The sequence below is a fragment of the Solenopsis invicta genome, chromosome 13 (genome assembly GCF_016802725.1).
Source record: "Solenopsis invicta isolate M01_SB chromosome 13, UNIL_Sinv_3.0, whole genome shotgun sequence".
In the NCBI taxonomy this organism is placed as follows: domain Eukaryota; kingdom Metazoa; phylum Arthropoda; class Insecta; order Hymenoptera; family Formicidae; genus Solenopsis; species Solenopsis invicta.
In genome coordinates, this window is record NC_052676.1 from 4,851,484 (window position 1) to 4,874,698 (window position 23,215).

The window sequence follows — 23,215 nt, forward strand, 5'->3', positions numbered from 1 at the left end:
GAGCGACGAATGAATTTGCAATTGAAAATGGTTGATTCTTAATAGTAAACGAAAGGATCAATTTTATTGCAATTTCTTCGTCGGACGCCCAATTATGATGAAAAAATGATGAAAAAAGTTTTGACATTCTCACAGAATCTTATTAAACATCTAATATAAATTTTTTAATGATTTAACATAATTATGTTCACATGTTTATTTCAGCGAAAATTATTTTTTCGTATGCACAATAAAATATTTAATATTTTTAAAGATTTTTAGATTTTAATTTTTACATTAAATATTATGATCTTTAATAATTTAACTTTTAATTCAAGATTATTAATTTAGATCTACAATTTTTAATGTTAAAGTAATTATATATTATAAATTAATTATACCATCTACTTGTATTTAATCAAAGAAATTTCGCTTAAGGAAAACAATTAAATTTATCTAATAAGTTGAAATTAATGATAATGTTATACTGATATAAATAATGTGTCGCGACGATCGATTAGATCGATAATCTTGTTAATAGTTTATCTTATATTTTCTTTTTATATTATCACAAAATGCGTTTTTTTACTATATTATTCCATATAATGCACATCATTTTTATGTAAGCACACACTCGAATTGCATTAGGAATTGAGGAACTCGTGAGATAAAGGAGGAAATTCTGAAAACGAAATAAAGTATTAACGACTCACGCGCGCGTACGTAAAATCGCATAATTAAGAGCGACTCCGCCGCTCGAGCCGCGCGCGCGTCAATTAAAACTTGCGCCTAGGAGTCCTCTTACACTTGCAGAGGCAAGTTATAATTAATCCAGAATGCTTCCTGTCAAAAACGCACGCGCAGCGGGCGTGGAGACAAGACTACCTGTCGCGTGAAAAAAAAGAATAGTGGATGTATTAATCGGAAAGTTCCTTGCGTTCGTTACTTTCAACTTCCAGTTTTATTCGAGCCGGTTTTTAAAACGCTTGCGTTTCCACGTACTTGGATTTGTATATTGCTACATATTTTTCGTGTATTTCATTCCTCTTGCTCTATTTTTTTTTACTTTTCTATATGTTTATTTTTTTTTTATATTTATTTTACTTTTGTTTCTTTAAATTCGTTTGTTTGGAAGAAAATCTGTTCGTTTGCATTTAAATATGTTTTTTTAATGTGCACACTAAAAAATAATTTAAGGAAAATATTTTATTTTTCTTTCAATACAATAATAATAATACAAAGCCATCTGAAGAGCACAATACATGATTATTTCGATAACATTTGAAGTATTTAACAAATTCGAATTTTTTAAAATATTGTTACTCTTCTCTCCTACATTTTTTTTCCTCTCGGCTGATGAAAATTATTATTGAATAATAAAAATATTATCTTTCTCGATCAAACTGTACAGAAGCTATTCTTCAGGAAAAAAACAAATTGTGTCTGTTTACGTTCATTTTGATAAAAATAATTTCAAAACAAGATCTTTTTTCTATTTGAGATTGTCTAATCTGATGAATGCTTTCTTTCGGGATAAACTTTTTTAATTGTATGTGTCCAATGCACATCAGCTTCTACGTCTCGCAGACGCGACGCGTAGACGTGCGTGTGTGCGATCGATAAGATGACGATCGATAACGGTACGCCGGCACGGCTTATCGGGCAACGTGCGCGCGATAAGATCTCTGCTCCCTTGTGTACAGAGAGCGTGGGGGAGAGCGGGATAATCCCTAGTATTCTCGAGCCCGAGACTCACTCGTGACTCGCGATATACGGAATATATATTTTAATGGAACGTGGGGAGCGCGGGGTCCCTCGATCGCAGGTTTTCTGTCTACTCGGGCCGATTGTTCGACGTCGCGTCAGCGTTTAACGATATATCGATCCGTGAGATTCGTGACGAGCGCGTCCGCACCGCCGCTCCTCCTTCTCCATTCCGCGATCGATTTTCGCGAGTGGCAATTTGATTCCTCCACACGCCGCTGGTTCGGTGTCGTCGATCCTGCAGACGCGTCTTTTACTTTCATATTAATTATGAGAGGTAGAGCAAAACGCGACTCACGAGCGAAACAATTCCCGTCTTTGAGAATTAAAATGGAGATGTCTGTTAAGTTAGCGCAAGAATTTAGAATGGCAAAATTAAATGCTTTTTATGTGCTAATTATGTTCTGTATTCCTAATTTTTATACTTGAGCGGTTTAGCAGAAAATCGCTGTTGAAAGTGAGAGTGTTGATTTAATGTTAAGTCAGCACTTCCTCATTATAATTATTCATTAAATGGAAAAGTCAATTCAGCAGAATTAAGTGCTTTTTATGTGCTTTTAAGATCATTTAACAGAATTAATATAGCTATAATTAATATAGATCTATAATATCAATTTTGTTAAATGATCTTGAAAGTACATAAAAAGCACTTTACGGTACTGATTTGATTTTATAAATAATTAAAATAATTGGAGATAGAAAAATTCCTAAATTTTAATAAATATTTATTGAAATTAGATTTTTCCTTTAGTGTATTTGAAAATTTTAATCTGTCACTTTGATGCGGATTTAACTTTAAGTTTGAACTTTGAATTGGAATATATGCATAAAATTAAAAAATTTGTTTCCAACTCACGTCTTCAAAAGTTACTATTTTATTACTATTTGTATTTTATTAAAATTAGAAAAAGGTTTTTCGATTCAAAAAATATTTGTTTGAATCAAATAAATTTGCGCATTGTTATACGATTAAAGAAAAGTTTCTTCGATTTAAAAAATATTTTTTTATTAGAATTAAAGAAGTAATTTGGTTGTGCAACGCAAATAACCAAAACAACTAAATCGTTCCTCACATTTCTGTCAGTATTTTTATTGAATTAAAAAAATTGTTTGTTTAAATAAAACAAATTGATTTACTTTAAAAAATGTTAATAACGTCATTTCTTGAAGATCGGATACATTTTTATTTTCCTGAAAGGTACTTTCACTTCAATTTAAAGAAATCAATTTAAAGAACTGATTTCCACAATTTAAGCATAACTTTTCTCTGGATGTATGAAAAACTTTGTTAGTCATAAAAACTGATAATTATTGAATTAATTAAAAGAGCAAGAAGTTGAAACGTTTACGAAGAGAAATATGTTTGCCCGAAACTTCGCGCAAAACACTTTAATACGCCAACTCGTGTGTGCCTCGTGTTACTTTCACGATGATGTGATTGAATCGCCAATTTAAAAAAAAAACTCGCTTCGCAATTTGTGCCTAACGACGAATGATTTGCGAATTATGTTGAGAAACGCTACAAGTGCGAAAACACTCAGTGTTTATCCAGTTTGAGAATTTGTTCCCCGCCACGTGCATCATGAGTATACTGTTGTGGCGTCAACGCAGGGCAAGTCAGCTGCGGGCCGAAACTGCTCTCTCCTTGCCGAGTAAGTAGTTCGTTTCTTGAGATTCTCTCGCTCGTCTCGAATGAAAGTTGTTGTATCTTGGACTCATTGATATAATTTAGTTCTGACGTGATTATTATGTAAATAACAACGCTAATTATATCGTAGCGTAATTTTCTTGTGAAAAAGGATTATTGACTTTATTCCTAATTATAATCTTTTAATTGTATTATATATATAATTTAAAGTATGTATTATATATTATATTGTGTATACATATGTATTTTATATTATATGTATATTATATATAATTAGAATATTATTATAATTACGTATAATTGGTGTTGTGTTTAGATATTATAAATTATGTTTGTATGAATCGACTTAAAAAACTGTAATTAATAAAAATTAATAATAATATTGTTTATTAATTGGAGATTTTCATAAAACTGATATAATCACAGAAATCAATAGTTCTTTGTTCTGCTACTTTTTCTGTAATTTTGAGCAATTATAATATTAGAAAACTTTTGATGGCTCTGAAAATATCAGTATTGATTTTATTAGATAGATAAAAAGGCATACCGCACACTGCCGTATGCCGCATAGTAAAAATAAAAAAGTCATTCTCGTCGAAATAAATTACCGGGAAGGTATGTGTAGTACGTATCACAATTACTATATTTTTTTTTAAATTTTGTCGAGAATCTCTTCCCCCTTTCTCTCTTTTCCTCTCTGTTTCTCTCTCTCTCTCTCTCTCTCTCTCTCTCTCTCTCTCTCTCTCTCTACGCGAAAAGCAGAAAAGAAAGAGTTTCGATGAGTGCGAGTGGCGGCCCGTCGCGGCCTCGCAGAACGCTAATGGGAGGAGTTCATTAAGATCGCGCGATTAGAACGCCTTATCGCGGCTAACCGAGGCTCGTTACTTTCGCGTGACGTCACTTCCTCTCTCTCCCGTCCCTCCGGACCGTCCCTCTCCTCCTCTGTCGCCTCTCTCTCTTCGGCTTTTTTTTTGCCGAGCACCGCGCGCTTTGTTCTTCGAATTTCGCGCGGTGATCCTTCCCTGATGAATCGACCGCCGGCGACGAGGAAATTTTCGTATCGTGGGATATGCTGGGAGGAATTCTTAGACCAGTTATCTCGTGCAGGATGTCCCGTCGCGCTAAATCTTTTAATGAATGATAAATTCGATTTTTATGGGCACAATTTTTTCTCAGTGAGAGCTTCATAATTAATCGCCGATTTAAATTATCTGTCGAAAGTCCGCATTAAATATTAATGAACTTTCCGTGTTATAAAGTCAAATTATGAACTGAAATCATATATTAAAGTTCCTTAAAATAGCAATAATTTTATATTTCAATTACGTGTTATTTTAAGATAAACCACATTGAAAATAAATTTTTTTTATGTTTAAGTAAATATATTTATTTTAACAATATTTCTTCGATTACAAAAATGTTTTCTAAGTTTAAAAATAAATTACTTTATACTAGTTAACATTTATTTAAATGAAGGACGTGATGTTAAAATAAATATATTTACTTGAATACAAAGAACTTTTTTCAGTGCATGTTAAAATTATGTAACCTCTGTTACAAGACTGCTACATTAAATCGGTGAAGATTTTGATATTGCGACAATTGTGAATTATTTCTTTTGACATATGATTCTTTAGTAAGCAGCGTTTTTTTTGCTACTTTTTGAACTCTGTTAATCTCTTTTAATTTTATTTTGTTATGACAAGCACATTCTTTTTTTAAACTAAATCGTATTGAGATATCTTCTTATCTAATCCGATCTTAGCATTTTACCTTGATATTGAAATTTCTATTGGGTCATTGTCTCGCTCTTAATGCGATTAAGAGGGGAAAACCCGTGGCGTCCTTCTCGAGTTGTATTTGTTGTCGAAAAAGCGAGGCGCGATCTACAATGTATAGATCTATAGATCATAATCGAACGCGATACGAACAGGGGCCTTATCGGATGCGACGATAGTATCTCGAGGACATTTCTGTTGTCGATCCGGCCAGCCGATAGAGCGCGATAAATCGCAGACGATGATGATTAGCGGGAACAGCCGTAGATCGTATCGCGATCACGCATCGATCGATCGTCGATCGACAGATCGCCGATCGTGATGATCGATGGTTCGATGATCTTTGCCTCCCCCCTTCCTTTTTCTCTCTCTCTGTCTGGATAGACTTTGCTTTTGCTCGCAGTTTATCGATCACCTGCGAGGCGAATTCGATGCGAATGGATTAATAAAGCGGAGAGAAAGCTTTTTACAATGAAGGCATTTTTAACGGCGACGACGGTTAACAATGATGTGTTATTGTCGAGTCAAAGAGTTTCCCGATTTTTCAACGACCGTTCTTCATGCGTTCACGCGCAAAAAAGAAGAATGTATTAACATTATTAATTTAATTGAAAATATAATAATTTTGTTAATTAATGTATTATGCTATTGCTATAATAAAACAAGTATTTGTTTCCAATTAGATCTAATGCTGTTGAAACATCATCTTTTTCCACGTGCGCTCATTGATTTTAAATATCTCCCGGAGATATTAACTTAAAGATGGGATATAAACAATTGTCTTTTTGAGTCCGTTAACATTAAAAATCTGCTAAAAGGAATACTATTTATGTTATTACTTAACACTGTTCAATAGTCACAACACCAGAGATTCTCTAATCATACTTCAAATGTTGAGTCTGAAATATTTTTGATATATTTCTTTAAGATACCAAAGGAGGATCTGATGGAAAATTTTTGAGAGCTTTTTGCACCAGCTGTTTACTCGGGATGTTTCCCTCCTCTTTGTCAGATCGCTACCAATAACCCTCACGCTATCCTGAAGTCGGTATCGCGGCAGACTGCGAAATCGCGCGAGGAGAGCTCGCATGATCCCGGACGTCTTAATTAATTCCGCAGAGCCGACAGGAATCGCGGGGGCTCTCAATCTCCGTTCCGTTTCCTCCCCCCGTCACCCCGCCACGCTCTTTCTTTCTCATCCGCGATTTCATAAATAAAGCTACAAACGGGAGACTGCGAGTAAACCCGTCGCGAGAGAAAGAGAGAGAGCAGCGAGAGAGCCCTTGGCGATCTCTCGGTACCTCTGTGCCCCTCCCCCGCCTTCCGTGTAATCTCGATGGCTACGAGGAGGCACGGAGAACGAGAAGGAAGAGCCGTGCGCAGCGCGAAGGATGAAGGGGGTATGGTGAAGATCGTCCGATCGATCCGTCGATGGGTACATACGTCCATCGGTAACACGCCTCTGCCGATCTCACTTTCCTTGCAAGGGTTCGAAGGACGAAGGAAGCAGAGCCGGGGGGGGGAGGAGGAGGCATGGGGAGATAGGAAGAGAGAAGAAGAGCCCCGAGGGGCCCCTCGTTGCACAATTATCTCATTTGCCGATCGGACCCTCCCACGTGTTAATTTGCTTGTTGGTTAACCCGCCCGTTCCCTCCCACCTTCATCCCTTATCGGTTATTTCGCTCTCTCGACTTTCGTGGAACCCCTGAGCTTCTTCCCTATCTCTCGTCTCCCCCCCTCCTCTCTCTCTCTCTCTCTCTATTTCTCTTTCTCCCAAAGGTTCGGTCCCTTTTCTCTTTTCCGCTCTTCTTCCTTCCGTTCCGCTCGGACGGAATCGCGCCGCCGATCGCTCCAAAATGAATTCGACCGTCACCGATCGACGAGGCGATCGATATAATTTAGAGACCAATTATCTTTCGCACGCTGGGCAGAAGAAACGGGCGCGTGTGTGCGTGTGTGCGTGCGTGCCCGTTTCCATCACTCGGACACTTGCTGTCTTTTAATAATCTGATTAAACCTTTCGAGAATCTTTTCGCACATTGTACACGTAGAGGAAAGTTGCTTAATGCGTATACCGATCACTTAAATTATACCTCATCAATGTTTTATATTTTTATTTAATGTAAGTAACATTTAGTGATAAAAATTTGAAATAATTGGGAAATAATGAAGAAAAGTAATAAATTATTTAACAAGTCGTCTTGCTTTGTGCGCTTAAGAAATCAGATAGTGATGTTAATTTTTTATGAATGATGATAAATCCATCACACACAATTTTGCTGAATTTTTATATTCTTATAAAAGGTTTTTTGAAGAATATTTTACATTTATTGTACATACATATTTATAATTATTACAAATATTAAATCGATATTCTTATAAATTCTATCAAATTTCGTAAATCCTAGCAGTACAAATTTTATTACAATAAATGGTATTAATGTAGAATTGATAAATGATGAAAGTAAAACTAATAATTGATTAGAATAAAAATCTCAATTACAAAAATAAATCAAACCAAAATTGACTTTGACGTTCGTATTTTTTTATTATTATTATTTATTTATTATTAAATATTTAAATCTATTTTTCGATAAACTATTAATGAAATAAATATTTATTTTAATTTATAAATACGATACTTTCAAAGGCAATATCACAGACAAGTACAATTTAGACGATCTAAATCGTACCTTTTGTATTGCATAAAGACTTGTAATAATTTAATTATTGATGAAATGTATGTAATAAAAAATAATTCCTAAGTGATACATATTCGGCAGCAGTCTTCTATATTGAATATTGTCTCATACAAATTGTTTAGGCATTATAGAATAGAGAATACATTGAATTTATATTAGAAAATTTATACAATATATCAATAAGAATATACGTGATATGTATCATGAGAATTTAATACAAGATGTTGATATACTTTATATTAAATTCTTATGATACAAAGAAACTTATTTATATTGATATAAATTGATATCTATACATACAGATATTTTATCTTGCTCCTACTCAATGTGAAGAAGCAATGACTCACATTAAAATATTAATAACAATTAATCTTAAATTTATATTAAAAAATCAATTAAAATTACCTTTATCTAGCTTTTATTTTATTTAAAACAATAAAGAATCGTACAAACTGTTCCACCTATTTTAAAATCATTGAAATTTCACTGTACAATTTAATGAAAATAATTAAACATTTTTTAAATAAAAATATAAAAAATGTTCAAAGTACTTTACTGAGGTATAGATATTAATAAATCAACGAAAATTATGTAAAAGTCTTTAAAATACAATGTTGGCCTGTAACTACCATGATATACTGTATTCTTTATATTCAGGGTAAATTTTATGAGAAAATTATCTCCGTGCATGTATCAACTGATGAATCCATCGATTCTCGGGATCTCTCTTTTCTCTGACATCTTCGATCGGCAAGTTATCGGGACTCCCGTTACGAAAATTATCGCAATGTTTCGTAAAGGCGAATCGCGTCGGGTATCTCGTTAATCCGGGAGGAAGAAGAAGCTTCGTCTTGTTCGCTTCGTGTGTTAAGAAGGGACGAGAGAGAAAAAAAGGTCAGGTTCGGAGAACAAAACAGGAAAAAAAAACGATGAGAGAATGATGGGGGAGGGGTGGAGAGGGTAGGAAGGGACCGATAAGGCCAGCCGATAGAACGAATGGGGCCAAACATTCGCCGCGGCTCCGCCGTAGATAAGATCCCGTATCTGCCTGAGAAACCGTGCTTTTTATGCTCTCGACCGGCTCTCCTTCTCTCTCTCTTGGTTTCTCGTTTGTTCTCCTCGTCGTCGTCGGCCGTGGCAGGACGAGCGAGATGGACTTACGGCCTGGACGCGCGGACCCGACGAGGACAGAGCCCGGGCCCCGCGCGCCGTTGCGAGCGTACGGGCCCCTCTCGCAGATAGAGATAGCTATTTTTAATGAGAATTCCTTCGAGAGCGTTGTGCGCGCGGCTATCCGATAGCCGAGAGCGCGCGACTATCTACCGGTGGTGGATTTTTAATATCAGAAACGACCGCGCGGCAGCGGACTTGAGGAGGCCCGCCGCAGATAAGTCCCTCTCCGGTCGCGCGAGATATCCCGACGGATCCATGGCTGCCGCCATGTCAGTCTATCTCTTTTCCATTCATTTTTATCCATCTTCGCGTTTCCTCCTCTCCTCATCTCCTCCTTCACCTCTTCTGGGGTCCCCTTTCGCGGGTCCCTCTTGCCGGATCGCGCGATCGTGATCTATTCGCGATTTGTGGATAGCGCCGCGATCTTATATGTTAGTACGAAAAGTGCTTCGTTGGTGACGAGGAAGATCGAGAAATCATGATCCACGAATCGAGAACAGGATAAAAGAATTTCGAGAGAGTACAATCATCCGATAAAACGAAATGGCATTATTATATTTTATTAGAAGAGAGAAATTTATTTTCGAAGTACAAATCAGGTTTGCTCATCTCTAATTTGCTCAAGAGTTGAATGTTAATTAAATACATATTGGTTAAATATTTATATTTTAATGTTAATTGATTAGTTTATATTTTAATATGAGAAACAATTATTTATTATTTTTATCAATTAATTTAATTACTGACAAAGTGTTTATCGTTGTCACAAACAACTTTTAAAACAAAATTATTTTATATTCTTTATTGCATTCTTTAATCGCTTGCAAGGTGCAAATGAGGTTGCCGTTTTGAGAGATATAATTACATGTCGAATTACATTTATAATTTTTATAAGAAAAATGACGCAGAAAAATTATATAACAATTTATAACAATTAGAAGGTTGGTTGTGTTATTCAATATTACGCTGCGATATGAAACAACCATTCTTTGTATGCAACGTCTCTCCACGATGTTTAAAGCTGAGTATATTAAATTTTCACTATAAAAGAGTAATTAATATTGATCAATTTAATTAATGGACTTAATTTAATAATTAAAGAGAAGAATTATCTTTTCAACTAGGACTTTTATCTAATTCGAGATTAAAGGCAGTCAACTGCAGTCGACAAGAGACAAAAGAAAATGATTACTTTGACATCGCAATTGTAACGAAAAGTAAAAAATTAGAGTGTTTATAAAATCTGTTCGAGAAGATATATATCATAATCCCAAACTTTTGACCAACTGATCACAATCCATCATATTGCATCCTTAATAAATTATTTCTAGTACGGAATAAATGTAATAATATGATAAGTTAATAAACAAACGTACAAGAAGGAGAGAAGTATTGGAAATATAAAGATATAGTTGAATTGAAGGGAACGATCGAAGACTCGCTATGACGTAATTGATATTTCACATTAAATTCTTGCGAGGCAACGATCTTGTCCTGCTGATACCTACGAGGGAAAGAGAGGGAGCGAGAAAGAGAGAGAGAAGAGAGGGATGCGGGATCTCTCGCGGGTCTGTATCAGCGATCTAGAGCCAACAACAATTAGCCGGAGGGGTCAGGGTTCGTTGCTGACCCCGGGTACGCTGGCATCGCATCGCATGGGCGGGTTCGCGCGCGCATCGCATCGAGGGCATCGCATCGAGGGCGATCCGAGTTAAACAAATCATCGCAGGCCTCCTCGGGAATGGAACGCGCGTGATCTCCTCTTCTCGCGAGTCCCGCCGGTTACGATCCTTTCGATCGGCCGTGTCGCCCCGATAAGGAGGAGCGGGAAAGAAACCATCCCGTGGAGGTTTTTAGGGCGTTATCGAAGTGGTCCTATCTTTCATTTTGAGGCTGTAATATTAAGTCATTATGTTATTTATTATAGTATTATTTATACAATATAATAAAATTGTACAATATTATAATATCTTAATTATATAATATATTTATGTATTATTATAATATGTAAACGTTATTTTGGAGTGTATTTTATTGTATCGTATTGTTCTCATATGTATAACATAGACACGTGTATTTTATTGCCAAAGTTGGGTCTTGTTTTTAAATGACGATCAATTTTTTCCATTCAGCGATATAAATCTTATGAATATATATATATTAAAAATTAACATTTTTTTAAGGAAAATTTTGTTTAAGAAATAAGCAAGTCTTTTTATTCAATTTTCTTATCGTCCTTATATACAAAAAGTTAAAAAGACACAAACACAATCTTTTACAATTTTATATAAACTGAATTTAGAATAATATTATAGCAATAATAATAATGTAAGACAAAATAAACAATAAAACGAAAAAATGAAATAGCACGGCGCGGTGGCAGAAAAGCTGCGAGAGAAGGGAAATAAATTAACTTGTCGATTCGCGAAGCGGCACCTCCCGTTCTCTTTTGAAAAAGTGACGCTTGAAAAAGATTCGCGCGAAAATGGGCCCCATCCGGGGTTGGTGCATTCCAATTTAGCGCTACGATCGGGAGGAAGGCTCGCGGCGAATAAACGATCGATAAATCGGTTTCCACGGCGCACGCGTATCGGATATCCTCTCCGCACTTGCCGCGCGCTGGTGGAGGGAGAAACGGGGGGACCCGGCCCCCCCGTACGCGGCGCACGTAGGGTGTGGGGCCCGATTAACACGTTGTTTGTATAGGGGAATGTATAATAACAGGTTACGCCGTTGGCATAGGTACCCATTTGTATCTGTAGGAGGGCATCTCGGGTTCCCATCCGCCGCGTACCGACGAAGGAGCCGCGGGAGGGGGTTAGGACCGCGGCCGCGAGAAGGGCGGGAGGGGATAAAATGGCCGAGGCAAGACGGAGTGTATCGTATGGGAAAGGCAAAGGGATCGAAAGAGATAAACAAAAGTGAGGGAGAGAGAGAGAGAGGAAGAGAGCGATGAGGCAACGGACTGTGCGAGGAGGCTTAAAAGGGGACCTCAAGATACAGAGAGGGGATTTACTCGAGTAGATAATGTAACGTATGCCAATACGAACGAGAAAGACGTCATTATGTAAGAAAACGCGTACCCTATAAAGTAAGGAACGGTTAGTAGATAATAATCGACAATATTCTGCAGTGTTTCTTTTTTAATTGTGCGAAATTTTAAAACGCAATCTTCGACGAATTCGGAAGTAATCAATTTGTGAAATTTGCAAATTGTCGACGCATGATACCAGGAAATTAAACTTTTGTCTATGGAAACTTATAAATGAAAATAACTATGAGATATCTGATGAACTAATTATTCAAGAATAACGGAAAATAATTTTATTTTTCCATTAATTTCCTAGAGACTTTAATTCGACATATTTCTATTTTTAGTTAAATGATAAAAAAATCGCTAAAATATACAAGTTTGTTATTTATAATATATATATATATATATATATATATATATATATATAGATTTACTGTATCTTATATAATTATTACACTTGTTGTGTTATGCTTACATTTTTGCAATTCCAAAAATCAACGATTGATCATAAAATTAGTCTTCTTCACATTGCGAGATCTATGATTATTTAAGCGATAACTTTTCGACACGACAGACGCATGACGCATGTCCCAGCGTATCGCGGCAAGGAAAGAAGGGAACGAGGGTGGCACGAAGGATAATGGGTGGTGATGAGGGGGGCAAACTGTGGATGCAGCCTCGTATCTGCATTGCATCGCGCGGCGGACCGCACCGAGCACTCTTCTTCGCGGTCCGGGCCCTCCCGATGCACCTGGTGTACATCGCGTCCCGATCTCGATGCAGCCCCCAGGCCGCACTCTTTCCCTCGCCCCCTCACTTCCCCACGACCCCTGCGTCGGGCGGGATGAGCTGAAACGCCCTGAAAATTCACTGCGAATCGCACGAGATCGATCCAGGACGCGCGATCGCGGGCCTACGTGTACATGTGTGTATGTGTGTTTTTGTGTGTATGGGGTGTGCCAGAATTATTGGCGGTTTCTTCGTTCGAAGATCGATTGGTTCTTAGGAGAAGGCAGGAGTTCGTTCCCCGAACGCTTGGCGATAGTATCGCGTGAAGAATTTAGATGATTTGAATCGAAGTTTATATTGTATAATTTGAAATTACATCGAATTATTTTATTACACAGAATAGTTACAATTTCAATACAAATTTGTTTCAATACAAATCAACAACTTTGTTAAGAATTAATAAACATTAATTTTCCCACCTCGATTGTAGCCAGGACAAGGCATACATGAGAGAAAGGTCAATAACGAGCCCATATAAATGTTTTTAATGTTACAAAATTAATAATTTATTTAACAGATTTAGTGGAACGTTTCAACTATATTTAGTCATCCTTAGCTTTATAATAAATCACCTTGATAAATATTGGACGTTAATTGAAAGCTAAAATTTGTTAAATTTAAAAGAATAAAAATAATTATAATGAGTAACAAGTCACATCCAAGGTTAAATATAAAATATGTAACGTGTTTAAAAATTAGTAACCAAGCTACATTGTTTGAGGTCTTCCATTGTGAAGAAAATTTGGTATTGAATTGTCATGTCAGATAGAAGCATTGCTCATGCATGCATGCACACATGCTTTCAATTTAAATCTAAATTAAATATTTATTATTTTAATATAAACTTAAATATCTCGATAATCAACGATCAAGTTAAGAATCTGCCTCAGAATCTTCTTTGCTCGAGCATACGTCCAAAAAACAAATTTATTTTATCTACCCGGAAGCCTCGATCGAATCGAGTGGGAAATTCGATTGTTCATATTTTATGGGCATTCCTTATCTTGACGTTTGAAACTTTTACTGCGATTTCGAATGGAAGAAGGAATTTCGGGACACCCTGTGCACGGGGATCTCACAGGGCTTCGCCGATACCTACGCCATGAGGCCCTTCGTAACTTACGCGATGTGTACTAATTTGGTGCACTTGCTCACCGTTATAACAATGGAAAGGATATTCTCGTAAAATCGGTATTCAGTCTTACAAAAACATCGCCGAGTCGAAAAGATTGTTTGATTACGTCATCTGATTGATTGCAATGATTAGCATTTCTTGAAACGCATTTATTTGTATTCTCATCGATAATAACGTTTTATAATAAAGCGAATCGATGTAGATTATTTTCAACTATTAAAATGTTGATAGGAATCCAGTTTCGATTATTTTTAGTCTTATTTATATATATATAATTAAATTAAATATTATATACATAATGTATCACATTAAATTATATAATATGATTAAATAAATTTTTATATTATGTATATAAAAATATAATTTAATATCTATACTTAAAATTTATATTTTTTTAATTTTGTTATTTACATTTTGTAAGTATTACAAAAATTTTAATAAGATTCTTTACATGCACTTCTATTTAAGAATATTTTGCCTATGCTATACGATACGAGCTAATAAAAGTTATCGAAATTTAAAAACTGAAGGCTTTTATAAGTGTTGCAGTAATCTCGCGCAGCGAGAGAGACTCTGCTCAATGAAAGCGCGCGTGCGCGTCGATCAATGTCTCCCCACTCGGGTCGTTGACCGCACGCGGTCCCGGCAGACAAGCGCACGTGCTTGCCGTCTGGGCCGCCTCCCCACTCTGCATCGGCCGCCGGAGAGTGGGGAGGCGGCCCAGACGGCAAGCACGTGCGCCTGTCTGCCGGGGCCGCGTGCGGTCAACGACCCGAGTGGGGAGGCATTGATCGGCGTGCACGCGCGCTTTCACTGAGCAGAGTCTTTCTCGCTGCGCGAGACTACCGCAACGACTTTTAGGGAGATCTTCTTACATTGCACCGTGTTACATACTCTCGTAACTCATTTGCAGAGTAGAGTAATTAAAAAATTAAATGTTAAATAATCAAGTTAATAACAGATAGATATTATAAAACGTTAAAAGAAATAAAATAATGAAAAATAAAAGGAGAAGAAAGGAAAAAAGGAGGGGAGGAATTTAAAATAAATAAAAACCATATTTTACTAATTATTAATATAATATTTGTTATAAAAAGTGAAGATTAGAATCATAACCCAGCATTGAAAGATTAAAGAAACATTTCATAAACCTTACATTGAAACATTGTAATATTTTATGAAAGTTACAAAAGATTTCTGTTACACAAGCTTGAGGTAACGTTGAAATGTCCGCAATTTTAAATCTGAAAATTTTTATGACGTTTTGAACTATTTGAGATTGTTTATTAGTTTTACTCGTAGAAGAAACGAAAACGTCAATAATTTTTATTTTTGCCAACTGCATTATTTTTACTAGGAATAACCAAACCGTTTTTTGAACAGATTTATTGTGCTGCGCTTTTAAATAAATGATTTTTTAACAAATAAATGAATTTAAATAAATTTTGCACGAATGTTTATTAGTATATATAAAAAATTTGATTTAATTAATAATATTTTGCCATCAAATTTGCAAATAAGTACTACAAAACGCAAATACTAGAATATTTTGTATGATATTTTTATATTTTTGGTAATATTTTAAAATATGCTCGATTATACATTTATACAAAATTCATATATTGTTACACATTTTTATTTAAATGAAGGAATCTGATGTTAATTAAAGTATTGAATTCTATAAGGACAAAATATATTGCACAAGAATTCTATCACAAGAATGATCAGCCGGAAGCTCGAATTATCCGACGTTGCAGCGACAAACGGGACAGTCGTCGCGCGGTTACATCAGGGATAGAAAGAGGGGCGAGAGGGGGAGAAAGGGGAATGGAACGAAATTCATTTCACTCACTCCCTCTCGGCGCTATCGAGGCCGGTGCGATGCTCGGTTCCCACCGGGAAAGAAATCCATCGCGATCAGAAAACTGGCACCGCCGAATGACGATATACATCCCCCTCCTTCTCCTACCCCTCCTGCCGCGCCACATCCCCTCTCTCTCTTTCTCTCTCTTTCTTTTTCTCCTCCGTTTCTCTTCCCCGCGAATTCCTCGGAATTCCGCGGCTGGTGACTGGCGGTGGCGACCGCGTGCGCTTCGCGATAAGCTCCACCAACACACACCGGCGCGCACCAACGCGCCAACCAACCCCCACGAATATACCTCGTCATCGTCGAGGCCCAGAAACTTTCGGAGATACGGGCGAGAAGCGTGGGCGGGAGGGGGAGGAGTAGGATAGGAGGAGGAGGGTATATCAAGTGTATCAAGTGCGGAAGCAACCCCCTCTCACCCACTCTCTTGTCTGCCCTTTGCACGGTGGGTCGCTAGGTATCTAGATACGAGTACAACGTTCTCAGACACTCGAATAATCGAGATCCCGGGCTGTCGCTACAGGGCGCCGCGGAACCATCCTCGAACGGCGGCGGGTTGACTCGTAATAACTGACTCGTCGCTATCCTAACCGAAAGATGCAGCGATATACCTATACGTACATATATATGCACGTGCCGCGTCTGGAGTATTGGCGAACTCCGGCGGCGGTCATATCCAGGGCGCTGAACGTGAAGCGCGAACAGATACCACCGCGGATTCGATGGAACGCTCAGCGGGATCTCAGGGTGCGCGGAGAGGAGGAATCTCGGGTTCCAGGGGTAGGCGAGAACGAGAGAGAAGACGGGGACCGAGGACGTGAAATATATCGGGCTATCTATTCATCTATTCGCCGGTGCTTCGGAAAAAGATACGGAAGCGGCGATGCCGTACGACGACGACGACGACGACGACGACGGCGGCGCGACGTGTCGAAGGTACACAACGGTGGAGATACCGTTGCCGGGCCATTACCCCTTTACTACGCGGGACGCCGCGCGACGTTAGGCGAGCGCGTCGCGTCTCCGCCTGGCGTACTTTGTCAACTTTGCGTATCAATCAAGCAAGAGAGAGAAAGAGAGAGGAGAGAGAGAGAGGGAGGGAGGGAGGGACGGAGGAAGAGCGCTCGTGTAATGCACGATGCGGGACACGGGACGATAAGGGACATCGATGCATGAAGGCGGAGAAAGCGATGAGCCGGAGTTCGCAGATAAACGCCGCCGCGCGCATCGGCACGCTCCTCTCTCACGTCGCTCCTCATTTTTTGACACCAGTTACAGGATGCGCGGCCTTAATATCGTACGCCCGCGTCGCGCGGACCGATAAATCTCGCGTCTCGCCGCCGTGGAAATTGCACGTGGAAGCGCAAATCGAGCATAGATTCGGATAAAATTCCCTCTCGCCGGCGCATAATTTCTGCGCGGATTCGCTTTTGTCTAAGGAGAAAACGATTGTCCTCTCTCTCTCTCTCTCTCTCTCTCTCTCTCTCTCTCTCTCTGTAGGTAAAAGATAATTTTTTAATAACGTCGATAAAGCCGTGTTTTTTACCTTTGAATGTTCCATTGTATGTTGCAAAAAGGAAAAAGCACCTAAAATTCAGATGATGTTATTGAAATGTTTGTCAATTTAATGGGTGATTATTACTATTCAATATTTTTTTACATTTCTGCTGTTTATTAGCACTTTTGTAATTCTCAATACGTTTTTCAACGTAAGATACAAGCGCGTAACTTGGACGCAGCGTTTTTGTACATTATTTGGAACATGATTTTAAAAATAATTTCCGACGATGTCAGTAACGGTATTTTTGTATTCTTCTCCTTGCTTTCACTTAAACTCGACAATGTAGGCACGCTCTTTGTACAACGTACACGAGACAGCTCTCGCTATTGTTTTAACAATCAGATTGATTCTGATCGAATAAAAGTCTGCCGTTTAATATATTAATACGAAAAAGTGACTAAAGAGACTAACCGACTAATTAAAGGATTTAGCGTGTGACTTGGACGTTTTTGTACATTAATTTCAAAAATAATTTCCGTTGGTGTCAATAACTACGTTTTTTTTTTCTCTTGCTCTCACTTAAAATGCGGCACGCTCTTTTTACGCGCGAGACAGTTCTCGCTTTTACATTAATAACCAGATTTCTGATCGAATAAAACTCCGCCGCGTAATTCATTAACACGAGACGGGACTACGAGTTTTTTTCAAGCCGAATGTAAAGTAACTTCCGGCGCGATGCGCCAGTGAACTTTGCGGTGCATCTCTCTTTGAACTCCTCGTAAAAAAAAAATTGATGAGAAAAGAATCGTGTGGAGCACGAAAGAAAAAGGAAATTCCGGAGTTGCGCTCGCGTGATGCCTGCGATGAGGCGCGACTCCCGTTTTTATTAATAATCGCGGGACGAGATCGCTCGCGGCCGTCGATCATTCCGCGTAATTTGACGGCTGTCGGACACTTTCGTAACGAAAATTGTTGAAAATGCATTTAGCGTCGCGTCGCGCGCGCGCGTCGCGTATCTCGCTCGCTGATATTTTCCAGCGTTTTCCCGGAGGTAGGTAGGGGCTGGCTGGCTTATCAACCGGCACGGAGTGAAAATCTTCCTCCGAGTAAACACCCCTCCTAGCGGCTGTAGATCAACCGGCAGCAGATAGACTCCGTGTTGCCTTGATTGCGCTTTTCCTCGATGGCATGTCGTCGTCGTCGTCGTCGTCGTCGTCGTCGTCGTCAACGAGGAACGCGCGTTCGTGAAACTGTTGCTATCGCCCTGTTCCCGAATTCGTTCCGGGAATTGCGAATGACAGTTCGTAATTGGTAAAATGTAATATAATATGATAATAATAAAAAACAATCGAAATAAAATGAGCGCTGAAATAATCATCTGATGAAATGTAATGGAAATGGACCGCTCGGAAGGGTATGGAATGAAATAAATGAAGATTTATTTTTGATTTTTTTACGAATTTTGTAGTTGAAGCAAAAAATCGGGAACAAAGCAATTAATTAATGAAAAAATATAATTAATATGCAGCAAAGTATGGTCATTTTTGCTGTAAAGACTATTATAAACCAAATTATAATCGATTTTCGTTATTTTTTTCTTTGCAGCTGGTTTTAGGGCCAAAATTCGAGCATTTGCGACCAAAATTTTTTGTCGTTGATTAGGAAGAAGAAAGAATAAATCTTCAGTTTTTAAATTTCGACAACTTTTAACTATCGATACAATATTTTTTATGGCTTTATAACTAAAACGCACTTTCAGTTTTCTTACGGAATTGCACGAATATTTGCATTACATTCTAAATACATTCACAATTCGAATATCAAAGAGAAAAGGATAATATGGCGTAAATATGGAAAGTAACACGTAAAGCGTCTCCAGTTCTTCTTGACGATAGTCGAAGTCCCTTACAATCGTAATAAGAGAGAAAGAGAAAAAGCTGAGAAAGAGAGTGTGAGGTTCTCGACTGTAATAAGCGGCGCGGTAGCGGCGACGGCCGTTAAATACGATCCTCGCATTAGAACACGAAGTGGAGGCGATAAGTTGTCGATAACTCAGGAAAGGAATGGCCCGCACGGTTGTCTGCGCGAAGGGAGTCTTGCTCGTTAACTTACGACTCGATGAAAAGCTCATTGCCGGAATGGCTAGGCGGCAGGGGGCCTCCTTGCCGACACAATTTATGCCAAATTGCAGGAAAATTGTAAAACTGCACTTGTACTTGCATTTGTAACCGTTCTAAAAGTAAAGTTGCTCGCTCGATTTTCGGCCAATTAACAAGGTGATAATATAGTTTATTTGTTGTGCCAATAAAAAAGTTTAATGTTATAATATAATGTCAAATGTTTTCCAAAAGACGTAATTAAATATTTATATTAAAAAAATTTAATTTTGATTAAATATTCAAATAAATTATTTATTCAAACAATCGCTATTAAACCAAATTTAATTACCTGTTATTAAATTAGACTTGAGAATTTTCTGTCAAACTTGTAAAATATTAATTTTGGTGGATCAGTAACCATCTCACGATATTTGATATCGATATGAATTTTCCTCTTATTACTACTCGACATTGAATTGTATCAAATTTTTATTTATATAATATTTTTATTTAATATTAAATTTAACCATCTCTTTCTGTTTACTTGCTTCCCTTAATAAAATACGCACATCTCGATTCGTTGTTCACTTGCTCTATAAAATATTCGCCTGAAAAAACGCGATACGAATTTGCGAAAATCCCACGACGACTTACGAGTCGCAGGGTATCTTAAACCGATTAAAATCGTGGATAACGTCGGAGCGCAATCGTTGGCATTAGGCCGAAAACGGACGACAACTCGCGACGATAACTCGTCGATAACTCTTTCTCTCTCTCTCTCCCCCTCTCTCTCTCCCCTTGGGAGGGTGGCGGACCTTTAGGAGGAAGCAACCTCGCGCGGCCGTTAACTAACGACTCGATGAAAAGCTCGTCGTGCCCGAGATAGGAACAGATATTAGGAACGGGGAGAGAAAGAGAAAGAGAGAGAGAGAGAGAGAGAGTGAGTGAGCGCGCCCCTACGTGTAGGACCCGCCGCTAAATTCTCCGCCTGATCGCTAAGAAATTACATGGAAATGTACGAGCCGCGAGAGGAGCGAGGCGTTTCTCCTCGCCATTATCATTCCCTAACTACTATTATCGAGGTTGCCAACGTAGATAGAATTCAGAAATATTCCGTATTTTTCTCTCCTTCGCGATTGATGAACTCCTTCCGTGATTTTCGCGAAGTAGGACATCACATATAATTATACAGAGAAACGAGAGAAATTGAGGAAATAAAGGACGATATTAGATTGATATAAATAAATATTTTTTACATATTTTTTGTATAATATGTTCAATAAATTATCCAGATTGGTCTGATTTCATTTTTATGTCTATTCTATTAGCGTTTTTATAATTCTTTTCATTCTTTTTTTTCCAAGATTTTTGCATTATTACATCATCTCTTAAAACAAATCAATTTACAAATCGATCATTTATAATTCCATCTATCTTCAATTTTAATTCTTTATGTGAAAATAAATGTGTATTAAATAAATATAAAATTGAAGAACTAATGAATGAGAAATATAAATCACTTTTTACTTATTTTATAATTACATATTTTTATTATAATATATATAAAAATAATAAATAGGAAATAAAAAAAACTACTTATGAAAGAATTGCTAAAGTTGATTAATGCAATTTGTACAATGAGAATCCGCGAATTTGGCAGTAATTAAAGTCATTCTCATATCTTATTTCAAGTTTGCTTCTCTCAGCTGTACTTTCTATACTTAGCGTGTTCATAAACTTGTTTTGTTTCTAAGTGGAATAAGTGTAAAAAGACGCGGTCGCGCGCGCGAAAGGAACGGACCGCCTACCTGCTACTGCGGTGCATCCATCGGCAGTAACGCCTGTTATTCAGCAGTTAGGAATTAGAACCCTTGTCCCCCCATTCCCTCTCAACCTCCTAGCCCATTAACGGGGGGCGCGAAATAGTGCCGAAGAGGGCGAAACGACGGCGATAACTTCGCTGGGCCGCGAGCTGGGCCGGAAAACGATGGACGACGACACGCCGCGCTCTCCGTTAGTTAGATCGATAGCGCTAACTCGTTTTACGTATGTACTACGGACAGTCGCGAACGAGCTCACTTTATTAGCATTTTCTTGACTTGGATTCGCCATAAATATTTGAAGACATTTTTTATTATGATTGTAATGTTTGTGATATACAAATAACGTTAATGTATATTATCTGCACCTTCATAGTGTTGTATGCATTAAATAATTAATAACGTATCTTTTAATCATTTTGAAGAAATATAATAACAAAACTTTGAGGGACAAAAATATTTCTTAACTTCGAAAAGAAAGATATAAAATTAGACAAAAATATTCGGAGGTTTTTTTTTATTGTAACTACAATATTTTTTTTTTTTTAATATAAATCATTAATGCATATGAATTATGCGAATACGAATTGAAAGAAATAGGTAGGAATTTTTACGGTTTAAATTATTCGAAAATTTTAAACCTAAGAGTTTTGAATCCGAATCACGTGTATTGGCAATCTTATAAAATTTATAGACTGTGATCTTTCTTTTTTTTTTTTAATTAAGACGGGAAGTTAAATGTAAAATAATACAAAGAACTTTAAATATGATTTACGCAAGGAAATAATGACGAGGATAATTATTTACGATAATTAACACGATGATTGCGTTCTTCACGCACTTTGCGCTCTCTCTTTCGACCCCTCATTTATATTTGCTGTAATTGTACGAATGCGCGCCGCGCCGATTCAACGCGCCTCGCCGAAATTTCTATATGACGACAACCCCCGATAACTCTCGCCACCCTCTTCCTCCCTCCCTTCCCCACGACGACATTCCCACATAAATCGCGAGGAAACCCCGCCGCCGCCACCGCGCCATTAAGCGTCCTTACATTCGCGCCCGTACACACGTATACACACGTTCACGGCACCGGGTCGAGTATACCGGGTGGAAAAATTGAAGTGAGCAGCTCATTACGGGTAATCAATAACCGATACATTATCGGTGGCGGTGTTGGGCGGCGGAGGCGCGAGGAAAGGGCGAGGGGCGGCGGGGTTGAAAAGGGACACACCGCGCCGCCGCGCCGCCGGGAATGCGAGAGGGCCGCAGCTCATCTCCGTCCTCCGCGGAAAGAGGGTGGAGAAAGGGGCGGCGGGGGAGGGGGACGGTCGGCCGGGAAGGGCTGGAAGGGGTTCCGATTTACACAAGTATATTGAATTTATTGAGATGAGCCTAGGGATAGCGGCCAGGAGGATATTAGCTGCCTACCAACCGCCCCGACGTTTCATACCGTCCGCTCTCGCACCCCCGTCCGACTCGCGCGTCCTCACCCCGTGCGCGGCCCTCTCTTCGCCCCTTCTCGCCACCGTCGTCGTCGTCGTCGTCGTCGTCGTCGTCGTCGTTGTCGTCGTCGTCCTCTCTCGCATTTATTAAGATCGCGGAGCTGATTTATGCCGCCCGATAGAGAGCAGTGGAAGGGCGGGGGAGGAGGAGCATAGAGAGAGAGAGAGAGGGGGGGGGGACTGAATGCGAATCCAGGCGAGTCTAATATCGACTCGCGCGCTCGTAGATTATCGTAAGTTAAGGCAGACCCGGTATAAATCCCGTCGCGGACAGATGAATTGGCGGCCACGTTCGAAATGGTCTTAATAGCGCGCGCGTTGTTGCGATTTCTTGGATGGCGAAAACGAAATCTGCGGTTTACGCTGATTTAGAGATCAAATATCTACAGGGTGTAGCTTTCACTTTAGACGATTTGAAAAA

The 23,215-nt window shown here is 38.4% G+C and overlaps 1 protein-coding gene across 3 annotated transcripts in view; it reads left to right on the forward strand.

Annotated features, from left to right (window-relative positions):
• LOC105201725 (zinc finger protein ush) overlaps positions 1–23,215 on the forward strand; it is a 239,756-nt gene that overhangs the window by 152,087 nt on the left and 64,454 nt on the right. Inside the window, exon 1 of one of the 3 annotated variants that reach the window (XM_039456853.1) lies at positions 2,876–3,395. The exons of 1 other annotated variant lie outside the window; for it this stretch is intronic. In XM_039456853.1, coding sequence (XP_039312787.1) covers positions 3,326–3,395 — 70 coding nt within the window. In that variant the 5' untranslated portion in view covers positions 2,876–3,325. Of the gene's footprint in view, positions 1–2,875; positions 3,396–23,215 lie in introns of those variants that run through there. One more of the 3 variants, XM_039456851.1, reaches the window with a different exon arrangement.